Source organism: Chlorocebus sabaeus, chromosome 8, assembly GCF_047675955.1.
Source record: "Chlorocebus sabaeus isolate Y175 chromosome 8, mChlSab1.0.hap1, whole genome shotgun sequence".
In the NCBI taxonomy this organism is placed as follows: domain Eukaryota; kingdom Metazoa; phylum Chordata; class Mammalia; order Primates; family Cercopithecidae; genus Chlorocebus; species Chlorocebus sabaeus.
Window position 1 is genome coordinate 77,798,251 of NC_132911.1, and position 22,035 is coordinate 77,820,285.

Genomic DNA, 22,035 nt, shown 5'->3' on the forward strand with positions numbered 1-22,035 from the left:
TATATGTAACACAGACAACTTTAGAATTCATTATTTATTTTATAAAATTTCACGAAACATATCTGAAACATTTATTCTGAGGATGTTATTCTTCAGAAGGAAGCTACATAAAGAAACTAAGACTGGTGGCCAAGAGTTGTGAAAGCACTCAAGGAAAAAATTCTGAAATCCTAGCCAAAATATTTTACAAACTGTCTGATATAGTTTGGGTATCTGCCCCTTCAAATCTCATGCTGAAATGAGTGATCCCCTATGTTGGAGAGGGGCCTAATGGGAAGGTGTTTGGGTCATGGGGGCAGATCCCTCAGGAATGGTTTGGTGCCCTCCTTGCAGTCATTAGTTCACTTGAGATCTGGCTGTTAAAGAGTTTGGGACCTCCTTCCTCTGTCTCTTGCTCCCTCTCTTGCCATGTGACTTGCCTGCTCTCCCTTCACCCTCCACCATGAGTAAAAGCTTCCTGAGGCCTCACCAGAAGCAGATGCTGGCACTATGCTTCTGTATAGTCTGCCAAACTATGAGCCAAATAAACTTCTCTTCTTATAAATTAGTCTCAGGTGTTTCTTTAGAGCAACACAAAACATTAATACACTGTCTCATGTTAGAATTGATATACCGCTAATTAAAAACCAGTAAAATCTGATTTCTAAGCTGGGTAAACTCAGAGTATTCCAAACAGACTGGAGTTTAAAAATAAATCATCCCAAATTCATTAGATGCCTTAAAATAAATAAGAATAGTATCCTTAAGAAAACAAGTAGTTTATATCCTGTAAGGTTCACTCACAATTTTTTTGGCAATGCAAAGTGGCTCACGCCTGTAATTCCAGCATTTTGGGAGGCTGAGGTGGATGAACTGCTTGAGCCCAGGAGTTCAAGACCAGCCTAGGCAATATGGCAAAATCTTGCCTCTAAAAAAATACAAAAATTAGCCTGGCATGGTAGTGCATGCCTGTAGTCCCAGTTACTTGGGACGCTGAGGCTGAGGTGGAAGGATGGCTTGAGTCTCAGAGGTTGAGGCTGCAGTGAGCTGTGATCCCTAGGCAACACCGTCTCCAAAAAAAAAAGGGATGTTCTTTAAATTATTGTGGTACTTGGAACAGAGAACATATACTTGTTATGGATATAAAACAAACTTAGGAATATGAAGACGTTCCTTAAAACATCACTTCTGCAATAGAGTAACAATAGGGTTGGTCCCTAAAACTAACACTAAAACTAATCATACTCAAATCTCTAAGCTAAAAGATGGCACTAAATTCTACCTAATATGTCAAACTACTGAGGATAAATTTTAAGGTGATACAAGATAACAATGTATACAATAAGAAAAGTGACAGATAAAATTCAATTTGAACATGTTACCTAGTTAACTACTAATAAACTTATATCTCCACATGCCATCTTTGACAGGTGGTAGCATAAATGCATCTTTATTAGCTTGTTCATTTTAGTATAGTGGGTTTCTGCAGAATGTGCTACCAAAACGATTACAGTATCTTTGTGAAGCTATTTTCCATATCTCAATCCCTGTTATGATACTACCCACCTAGTTTTGAAGAAACAAATGATCTATAACAGCTAGATCCACAGGGACTTGCAGGATTACAAATCTATGATGGCTATATGTAATCAAGAGTTTATAAGCAAATTTTAAGTAAAGATACAGGTATGAGCCAAAGTCACGGCCATCCTTTTTTTTTTTTTTTTTTTTTTTTTTTGGAGACAGAGTCTCGCTCTGTCGCCCAGGCTGGAGTGCAGTGGCCGGATCTCAGCTCACTGCAAGCTCTGCCTCCCGGCACGGCCATCCTTTTTCTAAATAGGATGGCCATAACTAAGAAGCAAAAAACTTGTCCATTAGTAGAAAGAACACAGTTTGCTAGCCAGAAGAAAGTGTTATTGGATACCAGGACAGACTAACCCCCCAACCTAAATACATAAATAAATGAGTAAACCCATTTTGGGTCAAGACAAATACAGGCCAACAAAAGGTGGTATAAGAATGGTGTATTTAATCTCTTGGCTAAAGTATTTATGACAAGACAATGGCTTAAAGAAAAATCTAATATTAACCATTTATATTTTTCCTGGAACTTCAGAAGCCTTTACTAAAATTACACTTTCAAATATAACATACAAACTACCAGTTTCAAAGAGGTGACACCTACCATGGCTAACTTCACTGTGCTTCTGAGAAATGTAAATGAGAACTATATTAGAAGAAGGTCATTTAGTTTTCTCCTGAGAATAAAAACTATCATATAGTTTTCCAACTATCATGGAAACCCATCTCCTTGTATATCCCCAGAGACAGAAGACTAGAAAAAGAAGGAACACAGTAATATAGGTCAGTGGATATGAAGTGTATGCTACCTCCACGAAAGAAAAAGTATTTAGTTTTGTCTCTCTACAATTTAGGGAATTAAAATTTTCCTTTAATGAACTAATTCAAGAAATATTTCAAAGTAGGCAGACAACAGACTTGTTAATCAGCAGGAAACAGAAGCACAAACAGAGTAAAAGTTTAGACTCAGGAATTTAGTAAATGGTTTTGTAACTCCAAAAGGTAGTACAAATAAAAAAGTTCACAACACAGGTAAATCTATGGACAGCAAATATAAGGCAGGAAGAAAAGGAGTTTGCTACTACTAGTCTGAGACAATTTTATGCTCCTGCCCTCTTGTAGTCTTTATACTGCTATAGAAATGTTCCAGCTGAACAGAATCAGCATGCAGTCCATGGTTTTTAAAAACCAATATTCCTCTACACCTCCCCCAAATTACAGACTCATTTTGTTGGATATGCCATCTAAACATTATAACAATTCATTTCCTATGAGCCTAGGTCTCTGAAACCAACCTTCAACAGGAGCCTTAAGTTACATGGGGTGAACATCCCCAAATCCAAATCTGAAACTTTTTAAGCATCAAAATGACACCAAAAGTGGAAAATTCCAGACCTGCCCTCATGTGACAGGTCAGAGTTAAAACTCTGTTTCATGCAAAAAATTATTTAAAATGCTGTATAGGTCCAGTGTGGTGGCTCATGCCTGCAATCCCAGCACTGTGGGAGGCTGAGGCAGACTGCTTGAGTCCAGGAATTTGAGACCAATCTGGGCAACATAGTGAAATCCCACCTACACCTCCTGCAAAATATACAAAAATTAGCTCGGCATGGTGGTACATTGCCTGTAGTCCCAGCTACTTGGGACACTGAGGTGGGAGGATCACCTGAGCCCGGGAAGTTGAGGCTGCAGTGAGCCATGATCGCACCACTGCACTCCAGCCTAAGTGACAGAGATTCTGTCTCAAAAAATAAATGAAGTTTTGTATAAAATTACCCTCAGATTATGTGTTTAATGTATATGTGAAACATACATAAATTTCATGTTTAGACTTGGCTCCCATCCCCAAGATAGCTCATTATGTACATGTAAATATTTGAGGAAAAAAAAAAAGAAATCCAAAACACTTCTGGCACCAACCATTTCAAATAAGGGATATTCAATCTATAGTTTATAACTAACCATTCAATTTTCTAACACTTTAAGGAGAATGGTTCCAGCCAGCCACAAATCTGTCCTCCCCTCTGTGGAAAGCAAATCATTTATGAAATTAAGTTGTATATGCCTGATACTGACCTCAGAAAACAAATGGACCATACAACTAATGGACTTTAGTTGGCTACCTCACTGAAATTATTTTTATGGTTTCACAAAGAGACACGTTCAAAAGATACTTTCTTTCCTTCCCAAGAACAATCATCATGTCTGTTTTATGATATAGAACTTTGAGGCCTCAATCATTCATTTATTTGTGCATGGAACTGTAAGCAGATCTGTTTTCTGAGGAAGATTCTAGCCCTGAATCATAAAAAAAAATCCTTAACCCATCTATATGCTGAGGTGAGTTGTCTATTTTGCATACCTATTTTGGTTAGGCTTCTTTATTTTTTTTTAACCCTATTCTCCCTGCTCAATTGATTATTCAAAGCATAAGAATCCCCTCCCACTCTCCAACTGCCTTAACTGGCAATGGCAATGAATAAATTTGCATTTCAAAGCAGGTATGACTTCAATTTCTTGGTGAACAGAAACCATAAAGGAATTCTGGAAAACACATTGATAGTCAACTTCAAGTAGGTAATAAAGAAATGTGTAGTCACTATCAATACAACTTTTTATTTAATATATCCAAAGACCTCTAAACATTAATGAGGTGACTTTTTACATGGTAATAAATCACTGTGTGGTAAGTAAGAACCTCAAAAGAAATAAATATAAGCTACGATGCATACAAAGACAATACCAGTGGGGTAAACTGACTGGCCTAATTCTTGGTTTTTTTTTTTTTTTTTTTTTTTTTTTGAGACGGAGTCTCCCTCTGTCGCCCAGGCTGGAGTGCAGTGGCCGGATCTCAGCTCACTGCAAGCTCCGCCTCCCAGGTTCACGCCATTCTCCTGCCTCAGCCTCCCGAGTAGCTGGGACTACAGGCACCCGCCACCTTGCCCGGCTAGTTTTCTGTATTTTTTTGGTAGAGACGGGGTTTCACCATGTTAGCCAGGATGGTCTCGATCTCCTGACCTCGTGATCCGCCCGTCTCGGCCTCCCAAAGTGCTGGGATTACAGGCTTGAGCCACGGACTCTAACTAATAATGTAGAAAACCACAAATTTAAGCTGAGGGAGGTCTCTTTCAAGAACTTTAACATTGGTATCTGGCAGCTCAGCTTTAGCATGTCAGCAGAGTCCTCCTCATATAAAACCAGGAAATGAAGTGAATTTCAGATTTGTTGTTTTTCATTAACTGTGACTCCATCCGGCATCCAGCATCCAGGAAGTATACATATAGTCATTAATCTAAACCAAACCTCTCTTGCCTCTTTGCTTAGATCTGGCAAACACCGACTCACCTTGACCCAAGTATGTCAGGAAGCACCACACAGGAGGACTGTGGAGCTTGAGACCTGAGGTATACAATTCCGCTTAGTTTCTAGAAACCGAAATGCTAAGTGTTTATAATTCTATAGAAATGTTTATCCAATTCTTAGTAAGCCTTTGTTCAGTTTCTGAACTTTCTGCCTAGCTTTGAAAGTCACATAAGGAAACTGGCCTGCTCTGTAATCCTTGGAAAATTAGATGATGCTAAGAAATATCAAGAGTCCGTATGTCTTGGTAACTAGGTCTTATACTGGAACTAAGCAGTATAACACTTAGAGCTAAGGAAAAAAAGATTCGCTGACTTGTGGAAAGTTCTAATAAAAAAATTAATGTTATGCTTTTTATAAGTGTATGATTATCTTTGATAAGATTACCCAAATTTACCTATAATGCCAGGACAAGCTATTATTCACATTGACTGTGACTGCTATTCTGATATATATATAGGAGAAGAGAGCATGTGCTACACAGCTGAAATGCATTAGCTTTTTAAAAGTGAAGGAAAAAAAGTGAAGGAAAAGTTCAAAGAAGATTCTCTGTAGCCATCCTAGTTGGATGACAGAACAGTTGCTTTACCATCTCAATGTATAACAAATATTTCCATTCCTTGATTGCTATGAAACACACTTTCAAAACAAAGTTGTTCCTTAAAGGGAGAATGGTGGAGGGGAATGATTCAAACACTCAGTGTTCAAGCAAGAGGAGAAAATATATTAAGAGATAAGAATGGCCATCGCCAAATCAATGAACCAAGGATATTTTAAACAGAATTATCTGTAAATGAAAAAAAAAAAAGTTTTATGTACCCAGGATTGGGGACTGGACTAGAACAGTCATAACTCAGGAGAATAAGAATCCAGTGCCTTTTAAAAATAGCTCATTTGCATTGAGGGGAGAGGTGAAAGAGGAAAGGATAACCTTAATCTGATTTATTGGAAAAACGAATTACTGTATGAACTTCAGACTATTTTACATTATGTGAAAGGTTAATTTGGTTTGAAAGTCTATTTTTTTTGGTACTTCTTGGCTTACTTGGAGATTATGCGTCTCCAAACTACATAAATAACATAAATATAACACCAATTATAGCTTCCCTTCTTTTCTCCAAGTCTTATAGCAAATATATATAATCTTCAAATCAAAATGCTAAAAAGTTACTACAAATTCAAACTGCTTACCATGATACCACCATTTTGTTTTCTTTGGATTCTTGTTACATGTTCGCACATAAAAAGAATTATCTGGTGGTCGTCTCTGAAACAAAAAATAATTTAAATAGGTAAGTCGAAAAACAGAAAAACTAAGAGGGTGACAGTTTTAATAAAAGCTTAAGCAAGATTAACAGAATGCGTAAAAAACATATATCTAAAAGAATAAAAACTATAAATGTATTCCAGGAAATGTGTATGCTTAACACCTAAATTTAAAAAAGGAATAATAAGGGTGTTTGAGTGTGGTCTGTGTTAGGTTCCAGCCTGGCCAACATGGTGAAACCCAGTCTCTACTAAAAATACAAAAAAATTAGCTGGGCGTGGTGGTGCGTACCTATAATCCCAGCTACTTGGGAAGCTGAGGCAGGAGAATTGATTGAACCTAGGAGGCAGAGGTTGCAGTGAGCCGAGATCGTGCCATTGCACTCCAGCCTGGCAACAGAGTGAGACTCTTGTCTGAAAACCAACCAACCAACCAACCAACCAAAAAAATTAAATTAATTATAAGGGGAATGAAGAAGGACTGATGAGAAAAGGCAAATTCACATAATTTAACATAAATTCACATAATTAAACATAGCTGGGAGTGGTGGTGGGCACCTGTAATCTCAGGTACTTGCGAGGCTGGGGCAGGACAATTGCTTCAACCCAGAAGGTGGAGGTTGCAGTGAGCCGAGATGGTGCCACTGCATTCTAGCCTGGGTGACAGAGTAAGACTCTGTCTCAAAAAATAAATAAATAATAAAACAAAAGGCCAGGCGCGGTGGCTTACACCTGTAATCCCAGCACTTTGGGAGGCCCAGGCGGGCAGATCACGAGGTCAGGAGATCGAGAACATCCTGGCTAACACGCTGAAACCCTGTCTCTATTAAAAATATTAAAAAAAAAAAAAAAATTAACTGGGCCTGGTGGTGGGCGTCTGTAGTCCCAGCTAACTTGGGAGGCTGAGGCAGGAGAATGGCGTGCACCCGGGAGTCAGAGCTTGCGGTGAGCCGAGATTGCGTCACTGCACTCCAGCCTGGGAGACAGAACCAGACTCCGTCTCAAAACAAACCAAAACAAAACCAAAAAAACAGAAAAGTCTACTAAACTAGATTTGTCTGGAGAAGTATAGCAACGTACACACCTCCACAAAGAACTATATTTTTACTTTAATAGGATACCATCAAAGATAGACCAGAAGATTCAGTTTCTAAACAGTATTTAAGAGAAAAAATGGGAAAAATATATATTGGCATTTCTGCTGTAATTGGCCTTTTCTGCTGAACATATGCCCTGACTAAAACAATATGAGAAATATATGGCAGCTCTACAAGGGAGCTACCTCAGATAAAGCGATGCCAACAACACTGAAGATACATTATGGAAGAGATTTTTCCTGAAATCTGTTGGATGCTGACCAGAGAAAAGAAAATGTATACTCTCTACAAAGACTTGGAAACATCAAATTTATATTAAAGCTATATTAAAGTTTATAGATACTATGATAGCTATCCTTAAGTCTCCTTTATGCCTTTCAGAATCATTCCAATAACTTGATTATTTTCCTATCATTAAATATTTTATAGTGTATATGCAGAATTTATTTTCAGACTTAAATCTGCTTAGTTAAGCTAATGAAAATGAGAGATTAAGGGAATCCTTTCCTCTACCTGAGGCTAATGAAAATAAGTGAATTTGGTATGACATCATTTAAGGAAAGTCTAAACAGAAAGCAATGGTGAGTAGGACTCTGTGATAGCAGGAAGGAAAATAGCTAGTTCATTTGTCATTTCTAAAACTCATATATGTAACTATCAGCCTAGTTGAGCCTCATAATGTTCTTATGTGTTAATATTAATAGTAATTTATTTAACAAAAAGAAACATTAGAGCACAAGACATTCAAGGTATTTAAGTGTTCCAAGTTAATCTGTGCACACAATTTGAGAAAATTCCTAAAAAAATGAATATTATGAAATTAGATGCCTGACTACTTCAAGGAAGGGATGATTCTACAAAGTCAAATCTACGTTCATATGGAATTGGTATTACTAGAGCAAATAATTTCACAAACTCATTTTAGGTATGTATTGATTAGAACCCAAGAATCATCAGAAAACTCTTCAAAAAATACATATTTAGAAAAAAGAAATACTCAATTCTATTTGCTTAAATCATTTATCTCCCTGACAAGTGATCAGGAGATATAGTTCTTGGAAAAGAAACTATACAAAAGATGTCTTACAAAATTGTTTTAGGAATGGAATACAAACTGAAAAGTTTGAACAATGTAAGTATATTATAAAGGCATGCGATTAAAGTGAAATTTACTGAAAGGCCTGTGATCTCAATATCAGAAATTATCTTTAATCCACTGCAATCTAATGGCATACTGGATTTAAATACCTTCAGCTTATGGAACCACTCCTGATTGTTTAAAAGGAAACTGGAATAAAAGAATTATGACTAAAATTTTAAACACCTAAGGTAAAATATTTTAATAGCAGTAAAATTAACAAAGTAAAGCCCATAGAACCATGTTCACTACAGAATAAAGTTTACCTGTTTTAATAGTAAAATGTGTAGGTAGGTATTTAAAATACTTTTCTTTTTTCTTTCTTTTTTTGAGACAGATTCTTGCTCTGTTACCCAGTTTGGAGTGCAGTGGCGTGATATCAGCTTACTGCAACTTCAGCCTCCTGGGATTAGGCAAGTCTTGTGCATCAGCCTCCCGAGTAGCTGGGACTACAGGCATGCGCCATCACACCCTGCTAATTTTTCTATTTTTAGTAGACAGGGTTTAGCCATTTTGCCTAGGCCGGTCTTGAACTCCTGGCCTCAAGTGCTCCACCCCTCTAGGCCTCCCAGAGTGCTAGGATTACAGGCATGAGCCACTGCACCTGGCCTAAAACACTTCTTAAGGTTTCTTTGGAGCTAGATCTTCTCAATGCCAAAGCAAATTTTCCTCTTCATCTTTGTAACTTACCACTTAGCACAGTAAAAGTAGCACACACTAGGTACCTAGTAAATGTTTTTTGAATTTTATCATATTTCATGGAAATCTTGATTTCCAGATTATCATCTTGATTAAACATATTATACAACTATTACAGTAAAAATATAGTTTATTACTGCTTTAAATGGAAAAATTAGTCTTATACTAAGTATGCAAGAAACACTAGTAGCAGACAACTAGAATGTAAGGGGAATGGTGAGGGTTAGAGGAAGATGAAGGAAGTATACAGAATATAGTCATTCTCTAGTTTTTAATAATAAATCATTATATTGAAATGTAAAAATCTAGTCATGAGGCACATGCAAGACTATGTACAGATATCGCTGACATTCATCTCTTAATAACTTTCTTACTAAATCCTGTCGTTACCATCTCACCTTTCTACAGTATTTAAGCATAACAGGAACACAGAAGGCCTTGTACCCGCAAACTGCTTTGCCCTACACATAAAAGTTTAAAACATGTCTGTGTGTTGGGGCTGGGTAAGAGGAGAAAATATAACAGCAATAAGCAACAAATGAGTAAAAAAAAAAAAACAAACAAAAAAACCAACTTAACCCATTATTTCACATGCTGTGGCTTAGAGTGCTTCAGATTCTAAATAACCTATCATTTAAAAATGAACTATTATCTTAAAAGTTCTCCAAATACTAATTTACTAAAAATGACATTCAGTTCAACTTGGAGAAAAGGGAAGAAAATTGTAAAACACAAATAGCTCCCTAACCTCTAGGGCAAAGCTGTTTAAAACAGAATGCAAAAGGAAACCCTCATGGGGATTTAAGAGTGGTTTTAAAATGTAGAAATACATAAATGTTATGCTATACTAACCCTTAAGCAGGAATGACAAGAGGGTCAGAAGTGCACAGAGGATTCAGACACATTTAAAGGGTATCCTAAACTTATATATATATTTTTAAAATTTATTTTATTATTATTTTTTTGGGATGGAGCCTTGCTCTGTTGCCCAGGCTGGAGTGTAGTGGCGTGATCTTGGCTCACTGCAACCTCCGCCTCTTGGGTTCAAGCGATTCTCCTACCTCAGTCTCCTGAGAAGATGGGATTACAGGCATACACCATCACACCCAGTTAATTTTTGTACTTTTAGTAGAGACAAGGTTTCACCATGTTGGCCACGTTGGTCTCGAACTCCTGACCACAGGTGATTCACCTGCCTAGGCCTCCCTAAGTGCTGGGATTACAGGTGTTGAGCCACCATGCCCGGCCTACATTTTAAATTTAATACGTGATTTTTTTCTTTCTGTTTTTCCCTCCCCCCACTTCCATTAGACATAGAATCTGTGGATTAATAAAGGAGAACAGGAAGAAATGTCCTGAAAATTCTACTGGTAAACTAGTCTTCCTCCTTCAACCTAATCATTATGACAGGAAAGCTCTGGTTCCTGAAAAATTTCCTGAAACAGGTTGATAGGGTGGGAGCTGGCAGAGGGGAGAAGGAAGCTATGATGCACTTTTCTGAGGCTTTCCATTGTGAAATCTACAAAAAGAATTTCTTGTACACGTTTACCCTGTGCATGCTTTTGGGAATAAAATCAAATTTAAGAACATACCGTACATTTCCTGTTTAAAAAAATATAAAACAGTAAATCTGGCTTCTACCCCATTCAACATGTAAAACTTCTATTTGGAATGAAAGGTATCAAAATAACTTTTGAATTTATTACTAAACATGAAATTCCCCATAATTTTAAAATAAAAAGCATAAGTCCTTCCTCTAAATAAAAAGAATTACATATTAAAATTGTTTATCTACTTAAACTGAAAGAAGAAGAGATACTATCTGGAATAATTCTGAAAAGTCCTACCTTTTCCTTGCAGCTGGAAAGCATGCTAATAATGCTAAGACAAACTGATTGGACTGAGAGCGCTGGGGACCAGTCTTCTGTTAGAATGGATAAACAGATATGACCATTGCTATAAACATGAGGATGAACAGGAATATTTTCACCAGTAAACATGACCTAAGAGAGAATAAAATTCCATTAAAACTCAAATATTCTCTATTACCAAAAACTAAAATATTCTCCACATATAACAAGTATTGATTATTAAAAAAAAACAAAAAACCACCAAAATCAGTGCCAGGAACATGATAAACAACTGTTTATTTGTTTACTCTCATTAACTCAGTAAGTATTGGTTTCACTGAATGAATAACCACGTAGTAGGGAAAAGAAGCCACATTATTTTTTATTTCTGTTATTTTTGATAAATTATCCTTAAAAATTCTAAACTACATATTTTTCACTAGTGAAAGACAACTACAGTTATAAGAATGATTTTTCAAATTCTCTTCATTGCTCTCTGCATATAAAAATCAAGTATGTTAAAATTCCAAACAAAAATATTCAATTTTGGGAAAATATGAATGACAGGTGGTAGGAACACTCCTACTACTACTACCTGTTAACAATGTTAGCTCTAAGGTGCATGTGGCAAAGAGAAATGATTGTTATACATTCCACCTCATCTAAACTTACACATCCATTATGATGGGCACAAGTTACTAGCTGTTAATCAGTAAATACCTACGTGCCTAGACGAAAAATACAAAAGTTGACCAAGTCTCTCAATTTGCAGTTCTACTCTCCTTTTCCTTTTACTCAATTCTTCTAACACTACTTTTCCTTTCTCTATCTTGTCTCAGCAATGTTTTGAATGGTAATAAATCTATTATTTCATTCCTTTGCTCTAATAATTCAACAAATATCTTACAGTAGTTTTTCTTAAACTTATTTACCTAAGCAAATAGGCAGGAGAATAAATTCATGTATCCTGAGGAATCTGTAAGCATAGTCCAAAGTTGCTCAAAGAAAGCAGAAGTCTTATGTTTACACTGTGTACTGTATTTATTCTGCAGGTTAGCAGTAATTCCTAATTCCTGACCTTGCCAAAAAAACAAATAAAAAAACAAAACAAAAAAAACCACAGAGCTGGAATATCTGCTTAAAAATACAAATTCCAGTGTCCTACTTTCACAGATTCTGATTTAGTAAGTATGATGAGATTTGTATAGAACTCATCAGATATAAACCAACAATTCCTAAATCAGATTTACAGTATCTCTCTCAGCCCTGCAAACCGTCTCATACCAAGTACAGCAGAATATCAGTAAGGAGAAATCTTACCTTAAGTTGTAGCACAAACAATAAAAGATATACAGTATTGCTTTAGGCATACCCTTTTGCCTCTTTATAGAGCAGAAAAAAGAACCAGTGAGTTAAATATGAATAGAATAAGGTATGCTATAGTTTAATATGGAATATGTTATAGGAAATTACCATAAGCTAAGGTTTTATATATATTTTCAATATCTAGCTATGAATCTGATTTTGTTACAATTTTACAAAGATTTACATGTTAATAAAGCAGTCTTTCATATGAGTAGGAGTCTTCTAATATTTCAGATATATTAACCTATGGGACATATTTCCTTGACTAAGACTAGATAAGACAGCAAAAAGCATTTTTTCCCCAAAAGAACGATTTTCCATATTTGCATGTATTTCTTTTCTTTAAATTCTGGACATCAACCCTCCATTCCCACTAATTTAAAAAAAAAAGCTAAAAAACAAAAGTAACGTCTCAAAATAAGAGAAATCAAGTCACTTATCCTACCTAACTGCAGAAGACTCCCTGAAAGGACTTTGACTTTGTAATGGCTATGCTCTAAGCATGCCATTTATCTCAATTACATCTATCGGTGCTAGTACCCTCTTAATTACTTTTTGCTAAAAAAAAGTACTGTTCTGTAAAAGAAAACAAACGCTTAAATGGTCTTATAGATCCACACTGGAGTCTGTCTACAATTGTTTTTTAGTGAAATTTTATTTTTAATAAATATGAACTATAGTTTATTACATCATATGCATCTGATATTCCCATGTGTTGTAGATGTACAGAATGGGAGTTTACAAATCTTACGGATATATGCCTTGGGGTATTCATTTTGCCATAAAAAGCCATTTGATAATTAGGATATTTTCATTAAAACACAAGCAATACCCAAGAGTTTCTTCTTTGGCCACGATTATTTTTTTTAAAGATATTTTTCGGTGTGGCTCATGCCTGTAATCCCAGCACTTTGGGAGGCCGAGGTGGGTGGATCACCTGAGGTCAGGAGTTTGAGACCAGCCTGGCCAACATGGCGAAACCCCGTCTCTACTAAAAAATACAAAAAATTAGCTGGGAGTGGTGGCACGCGCTTGTCATCCTAGCTACTTGGGAGGTTGAGGCAGGAGAATCCCTTGAACCTGGGAGGCAGAGGTGACAGTGAGCTGAAATCACACCATTGCACTCCAGCCTGGGTGATAACAGCGAAACTCCATTTTCAAAAAAAAAAAAAAAAAAAAAAAAAAGATATTTTTCCCAGTAAGGTCTCTATCAAGAAGTCAAGAAGAATAGCGATCTGAAAGTGCCAAAAAGCCAAAAAACAGCCAAATTGTCTTCTTTGGCAAAACTGAATCACCAACCTTTAAAGAAAATAGCAACACGAAGGTTACCACACCATGTTTCGCCCAGCCAATTCAGAGCACAAGGAAAGCAGTATTTTTCCTAAAGAGAAAAGGTTATAAACTAAATCACCTGGCCTAAGAGCCACTAAGTAGGCATGAACCAAAAGGAACTCAGGAGAAAAGAGAAAGAAAAGTGATGAGTAGCAGTAGAAAACACCTACAGCAGATGCAGCAGACATTTTGTTAGAACCAGTAATGAAGAAGATAGAAACAACTGTGAAGTAGAAGGGGATTGAGATAAAAAATAATTCAGATCTCAATAACCTTTAAATAAAACAGCAGGGGCTTTTTAACATACTGCATGCAGGGCAAATGCAGCAACCCTAAAACTTTTAGCAACCAAAACCAGGGGAATTAATTATTTGCATATATTAGATAATAGGTAACCCCTAGGACCTAACCTGCCAGATACAGATTTTTAGAAGTTTGTCTAAACATAGAAAGGGTGAATTTACATGCCAAAGGTGAATTTCTGAAATAAAAGGAAATTTTTTTTCAATAGTTCATTCACACAAGGGACAAATAAGCACAGTTTCCACAGATTTTTTTGTTTGTTTTGTTTTTTCCCCCTAGACAGAGTTTTGCTCTTGTTGCCCAGGCTGGAGTGCAATGGTACGACCTTGGCTCACTGCAACCCCCACCTCCCAGGTTCAAGTGATTCTCCTGCCTCAGCCTCTCCAGTAGCTGCGATTACAGGTGCCTGCCACCACACCCAGCTAATTTTTTGTATTTTTAGTAGAGATGGGGTTTCACCATGTTGACCAAGCTGGTCTCGAACTCCTGACCTCAGGTGATCCACCCACCTCAGCCTCCCAAAGTGCTGGGGTTACAGGCATGAGTCACTGCACCTGGCCCCACAGATGGTTTTAATATAAACTTTGCTAATCTGGTTCTCTGCATGGGGAGAGTAACCAAGGCAGAATTTCTTCGACTGCATACTGTTAGCCATCCTCATTTATTTAATACTCACTACAAGCTAAAGGAGAAAGTGAACATTTCAGTTTTTTAATGCAGTCAAGTAGTTTCTACAAACAAGAAATTATTAAACTGTTTCTAAAGTTCAAAAAAAAACTTTTTGGAGTCTCAAGTAGCTGATAAAACTAACTAGAACTGATGTGACAAAACAACTGAACACAATAAATTTGAAACCATAGGAACTTTGAGAATTTATTCAAAGCAGTCAACAACGGAGACCACAGACATTCCTCGTTGCATAAATTACACTATGGAATTACAGATTTTTAAGGAACTATCTGATGGAAATAGTTTTACAAAAGGCTCTCAGACCTAACGTATATGACTCAAGTTTGAAGTTCTGAATGCATCAGAAACAGTCTTTTTTTTGAGACGGAGTCTCGCACTGTTGCCCAGGCTGGAGTGCAATGGCACGATCTCTGCTCACTGCAAGCTCTGCCTCCTGGGTTCACACGATTCTCCTGCCTCAGCCTTCCATAGTAGCTGGGATTACAGGCACACACCACCACGCCTGGCTAATTTTTTGTATTTTTAGTAGAGATGGGGTTTCACTATACATTGGCCAGACAGGTCTCAAACTCATGACCTTGTGATCCGCCCACCTCAGCCTCCCAGAGTGCTGGGATTACAGGTGTGAGCCACCGCAACCAGACTAGAAGCAGTCTTTAATTATTACTACATTTCCAAACTTCTCCTGAGCAGTATGGTTTATTCAAAAGCAAGTGAGAGCTAAGAGAGAAATAACTGTGCTCAGGGTGTGTATCATTTTGGAGGTAAGTATGTTTATCCCACAACCAACCTAAAATTTTAAGCAGGCCAATCTCTGGGTAACTTTTGGGTACTGTGAATGTAGTGCCTTTCATAAAACTACTAAAATCTAAACTGAAAGCCACCATAGTGATAAAAATCAAAAATAAGAATGAACAGGGGCTGGGGATGGTGACTCGCACCTGTAATCCTAGCACTTTGGGAGGTCAATGTAGGAGGATCACTTGAGCCCTGGAGTTCAAGACCAGCCTGGGCAACAAAGCAAGATCCCATCCCTTAAAAAAAAAAAAAATAGTAACTAGCCGCATGTGGTGGCATGCTCCTGTAGTCCCAACTACTCAGGAGGCTAAGGTGAGAGGACTGTTTGAGCCAGGAGTCTGAGGTTGCAGTTGAGTTATGATAGCCTATGGCACTTCAGCCTGAGCAACAGAGTGAGACCCTGTCTTGGAAAAAAAAAAAAAAAAAACCCGCTCAAATTTGGTGTAGTCAGAGAAATAGCTCAATATTATAGTTGCCAATATTTACAATGACTTAATAAAAATCAATAATTGAAAGTAGACTTATAATTGTACACTTCTATATAAAATAATTGTACACTTCTATACAAAATACAGTTTACCAAAAACCTCTGCATTATTGCTAAGAACAAAACAAATGATGGATATCAGGTAACTTTCTAATATGAAATTCAAGAATTTTCAAACATCAAGCCCAATACTGAAAGACCTTATGGTACTGAGATCTTACCACAAAGGAGGCGCCCTACTGTTCAGACTAGAGGTGTAGAGGTAGTTAGAAAGTCAATCACCTAATATGGTGTCAAGCTAGGTCAAAACACAGTATATACAAATGAACAGTAAAAAACAGAATATAATTATAAAAGCCAATTTACGATATGGATACCAAGGTTTTTCCAGGGACAGTATAAGGAAAATATGTTCTCTGATTACAATTATTATAAGATAGTACTTAATGCAGATGATGGTACTTAATGTGTAACTACATAAACTGAACGTACAAGCCATCAGTTTACTGTTGTAATGGAAACTAAATCAGATATTTATATATAACATATAGGTAGTCTACCATAAATGGTATTTGATAAAAATGACTGGAGATTGGAATCTTAGCATAGCTTTCAATTCAATTATCTCTTTTTAGTCCTCTCATATATACCAGCAAGCATCCATAAGTGTTCCCTGATATTCTATAATAACCAGTGACATGCAGCAACAGTGCAAAGACAAAATTATTGGACACACAAAACTAAACTTGGATTGCCTTGGATGGTAATCATTCTCTTCCCTTTATATTCTATGTTCTTTTAGCCTACTAATCTAATCCTCTATCTTCTTTCTCCGTGACCCCCCAGGCTTCAGTGAACAGGGTTCACCGTTCACCTTCTTGTCAGGTGTCCAAGATGCTTGACAATTGAAGGCAATAAAAATTGTTATTCAAAGACTTTGGAAAGCTTGAACATCACCCTATGAAAACCATGGAAAACCAGTCCAGGAAAAAAAGACAAGATTAGGACATCATGAAGACAGGTTCTGGATCTCTGCAATGAATGAGTTTTGAGCAACAGAAAAGGGTCTGTGGTAAGGAGGCATGAATAGGAGTGGGGAATGAGGATGAAGAGGAAGGCAATTACTCTTTTGCCTCAGTACTTCTAAAGCTTTATAATCAAGACAATTGTACTTTCAGCACCACTCTTAGCAACAAAACGGCTTCAAATCAAAAAGACACTGCCCCCTTCCCTCTCTTCCCTCTAAAATAAACATTTTCCCTATTTCTAAAATACTGAAGACGTTTTCATCAAAATTTAGGTGAAAATCTCTAAAACAAGGCCGGGCATGGAGTCTCAAGCCTGTAATCCCAGCAGTTTGCGAGGCCGAGGTGGGTGGATCACCTGAGGTCAGGAGTTTGGGACCAGCCTGGCCAACATGGTGAAATCCTGTCTTTACATAAAAACTACAAAATATTAGCTGAGCCCGAGAGGCGAAGGTTGCAGTGAGCTGAGATCACGCCATTGCACTCCAGCCTGAGCAACAAGAGCAAGACTCCATCTCAAAAAAAAAAAAAAAAAAAAAATCTCAAAAATAACAACCCTGTATAACTGGGACATTTAAAGGTAGTATAAAGCCGGACACGGTGGCTCACATCTGTCATCCCAGCACTTTGGGAGGCCAAGGCAGGTGGATCACTTGAGGTTAGGAGTTCCAGACCAGCCTGGCCAACATGGCAAAATCTCATCTCCACTAAAAACACAAAAATGAGCTGGGTGTTGTGGTGTGCATCTGTAATCCCAGCTACTCTAGAGGCTGAGGCAGGAGAATCGTTTGAACCCGGGAGGCAGTGGTTGCAGTGAGCCAAGATCGCGCCACTGCACTCCAGCCTGGGCAACAGAGTGAGACTCTGTCTCAATAAAAAATAAATAAAAGTGGCCGGGCATGGTGGCTCACGCCTATTAATCTCAGCACTTTGGGAGGCTGAGGTGGGCAGATTACAAGGTCAGGAGTTCGAGACCAGCCTGGCCAACATGGGGAAACTCCATTTCTACTAAAGATACAAAAGAAAATTAGCTGGGCGTGGTGGTGCACACCTGTAATCCCAGCTACTGGCAGGAGAATTGCTTGAACCTGGAAGGCGGAGGCTGTGATAAGCCAAGATCGTGCCACTGCACTGAAGCCTGGGCGACAGGGCGAGACTCCATCTCAATAATAATAATAATAAATAAATATAATACAGATGTATTTCAGATTTGTTTCACTCAAATAGAATGCTTTAACAGAGGAAAGGGGTACAAATACTGGATATGTAAAGGAACAGAAGAACTTTCTCTTGGATGTAGAAAGGAAAAGTAGTAAGAGTCAAGATACTAAGCTTGAGGACTTCAGAGATTTTTTTTGTTTTGTTTGGAGATGGAGTCTCCCTCTGTCGCCAGGCTGGAATGCAGTGGCACGATCTCGGCTCACTGCAACCTCCACCTTCCAGGTTCAAGCAATTCTTCTGCCTCAGCCTGCCGAATAGCTGGGACTACAGGTGCACACCACCATGCCCAGCTAATTTTTGCATTTTTAGTATGGGTTTCACCATGTTGGCCAGGCTAGTCTCCAACTCCTGACCTCAAGTGACCTGTCTGCCTTGGCCTCCCAAAGTGCTGGGATTACAGGCATAAGCCACCACGCCCAGTTGTGGACTTCAGAGTTTTGACGGAGATGGGCCATCCCTCCTAGTACCTATGATAGAAACGTCAAGCTTCTTTCACACTGTAATATCCTTTTTGATGAGCCCCAAAATAACCTTCCTCTCTCATCTCCTGCTGTAATCCCCCATATATCGACACATAAAACTATAAAAGCCTATCCTCACAAATGTGAGGAGGCCAAGTCCTTTCACACCTTGCCCTATACTTTTCACATAAACTCTTTTTGTCCTTTAAGGCCCAGTTCTACCAGTTCAAGTAAGTTTTTCTTTGCCCCCTTAGAGTATTCTAAATTGGTTGCTTTCCCTTTTGCTCCCAAGGCATACAATTCACACTTCAGTTAATTGTGTGTACAGCTGCATATGCCAAAAATCATGGAGTCTTCCTTGACTCCTCCTTCAGTCATACTCCAAATTAATCCATTAATAAATCCTGTTGATTCAACCTTTAAAACAGGTCCAAAACATGACCACCTTCCAAAACGTCCACTGCTACCCTTCTGGTGCAAGTCACCATGATCTCTCACCTGGGTTACTTTAATGGCCTATCTGATCTCCTTGCACCTTTATGCCCTGAACAGTTTATACGCCATACAACAGCCAGACTGTTCCCTTTAACTTTAAACAGGACTACATCGTTCCTCTGCTCAAAACCTTCCAAAGGCTTCCAAAGGCTCCCCCTTCTCACTAAGAGTAAAGAGTCAAAATTCTTAAAATGGGCTATACAATCCGTGATGACCCCTCCAGCCCAAATGATCTCTCTGACTAATACAGTCTGGATATTCGTCCCCTCCAAATCTCATGTTGAAATGTAACCCCCAATGTTGGAGGTGGGGCCTGGTGGGAGGTGTTTGGGTCACTCGGGGTGGGTGCTCTCATGAATGGCCTGGTGATGTCCTCAACAGTGAATGAGTTCTCGTGAGATCTGGTTGTTTGAAAATGTGTGGCACCTCGCCACTGACTCTTGCTCCCACTCTCGCCATGTGAGACACCTGCTCCCTCTTCACCTTCTGCCATGACAGTAAGCATCTTGAGGCCATCACCAGAAGCAGATGGTGGCACTATGCTTCTTGTACAGCCTGCAGAAATGTGAACCAATTAAACCTCTTTTCTTTATAAATTACCCAGCATCAGGTATTTCTTTATGGCAGTGCAAAAATGGCCTAATACACTGACCTCGGCCTTACACTCCCCTTCCTGTTTATACAACACTCCAGGGACCTGTCCTGCATATTCCAGATTTAGAGCCTTTGCATTTTGTCTTCACCTGTTCTTTCTCTCAACTCTTTCAAATGGTTTATTCCTGTACATCTTTCAGATCTCTCCTCCAATGTCACCTGCTCAGTGAAATCTTTCCCAATGGCTTTATTCAGTATTTCAACACCCTTGTCTCCCCTTCTGTACTTTTCCCCCACCATCTTCCATACTATATGTATTTTACTCATTGCTTACTGTCTCTTCCCACAAGAATGCAAACTCCATGTAAGCAAGATTGTTGTTGCTGTTGCAGTTTTGACCCTCATTGAATTACCAGCACCCAGCACAGTGTTTGTCCCATGATACAGCCTCAAGAAATATGGGATGAATATTTACCTATCCAAATACTAAACAGATTATAAACTGTTTAAAGGCAGGCCCAATGCCTTTTAAATCTCTGTACTCTCTCCCCTCTCTCAAGAAACAGTATTTGATACACAATACATGCCCAATACATGTTGAATTAACCAACCATTTACCTTTATCCTAGCATAAGGAAACAGAATATACAGAAAGATACTTTCTGTATGGCTGACAGTAAATGTACATTAGTGGCAAGCAGTGATGAAAAGATGCCTCATCTCTGTTTCCATATTAACTGACTAATTGTTTGTTGTTATTCTTTCTTTTAAGGCAAATGACTGAGCCAAACATATTTGAGATAGGTAACTTTTTCATTATAAGGCAGGACACAACATGAGACATAAAATATATCTGGTAGGAGGAAAAACACAACAAACCATAATGGTGTGTAACAGTCTTACCGATCTCATTTAAAGGTACAAAAGCAGTAATTTCACAATGAGATTGATCTATTCTAGAAATATTTTCCAAATTCTACTCTTGTAACTAGTGATAAACTCAGTATTGCTCATTGCATGGAAAGATGAAAGACTTCTTTTTCTTTCTTTTTTTTTAGAGATGGGGTTGCCCTTTGTTGCCCAGGCTGGTGAAGTGATCCACCTGCCTTGGCCTTTCAAAGTGCCTAGATTACAGGCATGAGTACCATGCCCAGCCAGAAAGATGAAAGACTAATTTATCTAACAAGTGCTAATGCTACAGAGTTTCATCAAATAAAATTTTGGGGGAATTTTACTGCCCTAGAGGACTGGTTCCAGCCACTTTCCCAGGGCAGTGGATCTCTGGAAAGTTTCAGTTATTGGAAAAATCTTGAAGTCTATAAGCCCATCAAACACTGATGTTTGACTCCTTATAATTATGTTAAAACTATATAGATTATGTATAAATACCTTTTAAAAAATTTTGAAGTATTACTGGCCTAACAGTAGTGCTGCCATTTTCCCAATCAATGGATATTAGAATATACAACCTCTATGCCATGTGAGGGGCTACAGAATTCACTGATATTAAAAAGGAATCCTCACTGGGCGTGCCTATGATACCAGTACTCTGACAGGCCGAGGCGGGCGGATCACTTGAGGACAGGAGTTCAAGACCGGCTGGACCAACATGGCGAAACTTTGTCTCTACTACCAAAAATACAAAAAAAAATTAGCTGGGCATGGTGGTGCATACCTGTAGTTGCAGATACTCAGAGTGGCTGAGGTGGGAGGACGGTTTAAGCCCAGGAAGCAGAGGTTGCAGTGAGCAGAGATAGCACCACTGCACTCCAGCCTGGGCAACAGAGAGAGACTCTATCTCAAAAAAATAAAAACAAACAAACAAAAAAACAAAATAAAAAAACCAAGCTAGGCATGGTGGCACATGGCTGTGTCCCTGCTACTCTGGAGGCTGAGGTGGAAGGATCATTTGAGCCCAGGAGTTGGAGGCTGCAGTGAGCTATGATTACACCACAGCACAGGCAGATGACAGAGGGAGACTCTGTCTCCACCCCACCCACCCCACCAAACAGTAAATTAAAAAAGGAATCCTTATATTTCAAAAAGAGCGAGAATAACTGGCTTAGAGCTTTCAAAGGTATCATTCATTCCATATATAATCTTTCACTTTCAGAGAGAAAATTACTACATAGATAAATAGGCATTTTTTCCCATACTGGTACTCTCATCTAATTGGCAGTATGGCAAAGGAGGAAAGGAAAGACTTGGGTTTGAGTCTTGATTGTTCTATAAACTAGGTATTAAAACGTGAACAAGGCACTTCACTTCTACAAGTTTCAATTTCTTCACATATA

At 38.2% G+C, this 22,035-nt stretch overlaps 1 protein-coding gene across 4 annotated transcripts in view; it reads right to left on the reverse strand.

Annotated features, from left to right (window-relative positions):
• The window catches only part of UBE2W (ubiquitin conjugating enzyme E2 W), an 83,011-nt gene that overhangs the window by 14,281 nt on the left and 46,695 nt on the right, over positions 1–22,035 (reverse strand). For all 4 annotated transcript variants that reach the window (XM_073018163.1, XM_008000899.3, XM_008000897.3 and 1 more), the window contains 2 exons: positions 10,968–11,123; positions 6,112–6,187 (listed from right to left, as the gene is read on the reverse strand). In XM_073018163.1, the coding sequence (XP_072874264.1) occupies positions 6,112–6,187; positions 10,968–11,123 (232 nt within the window). The remainder of the gene's footprint in view (positions 1–6,111; positions 6,188–10,967; positions 11,124–22,035) is intronic.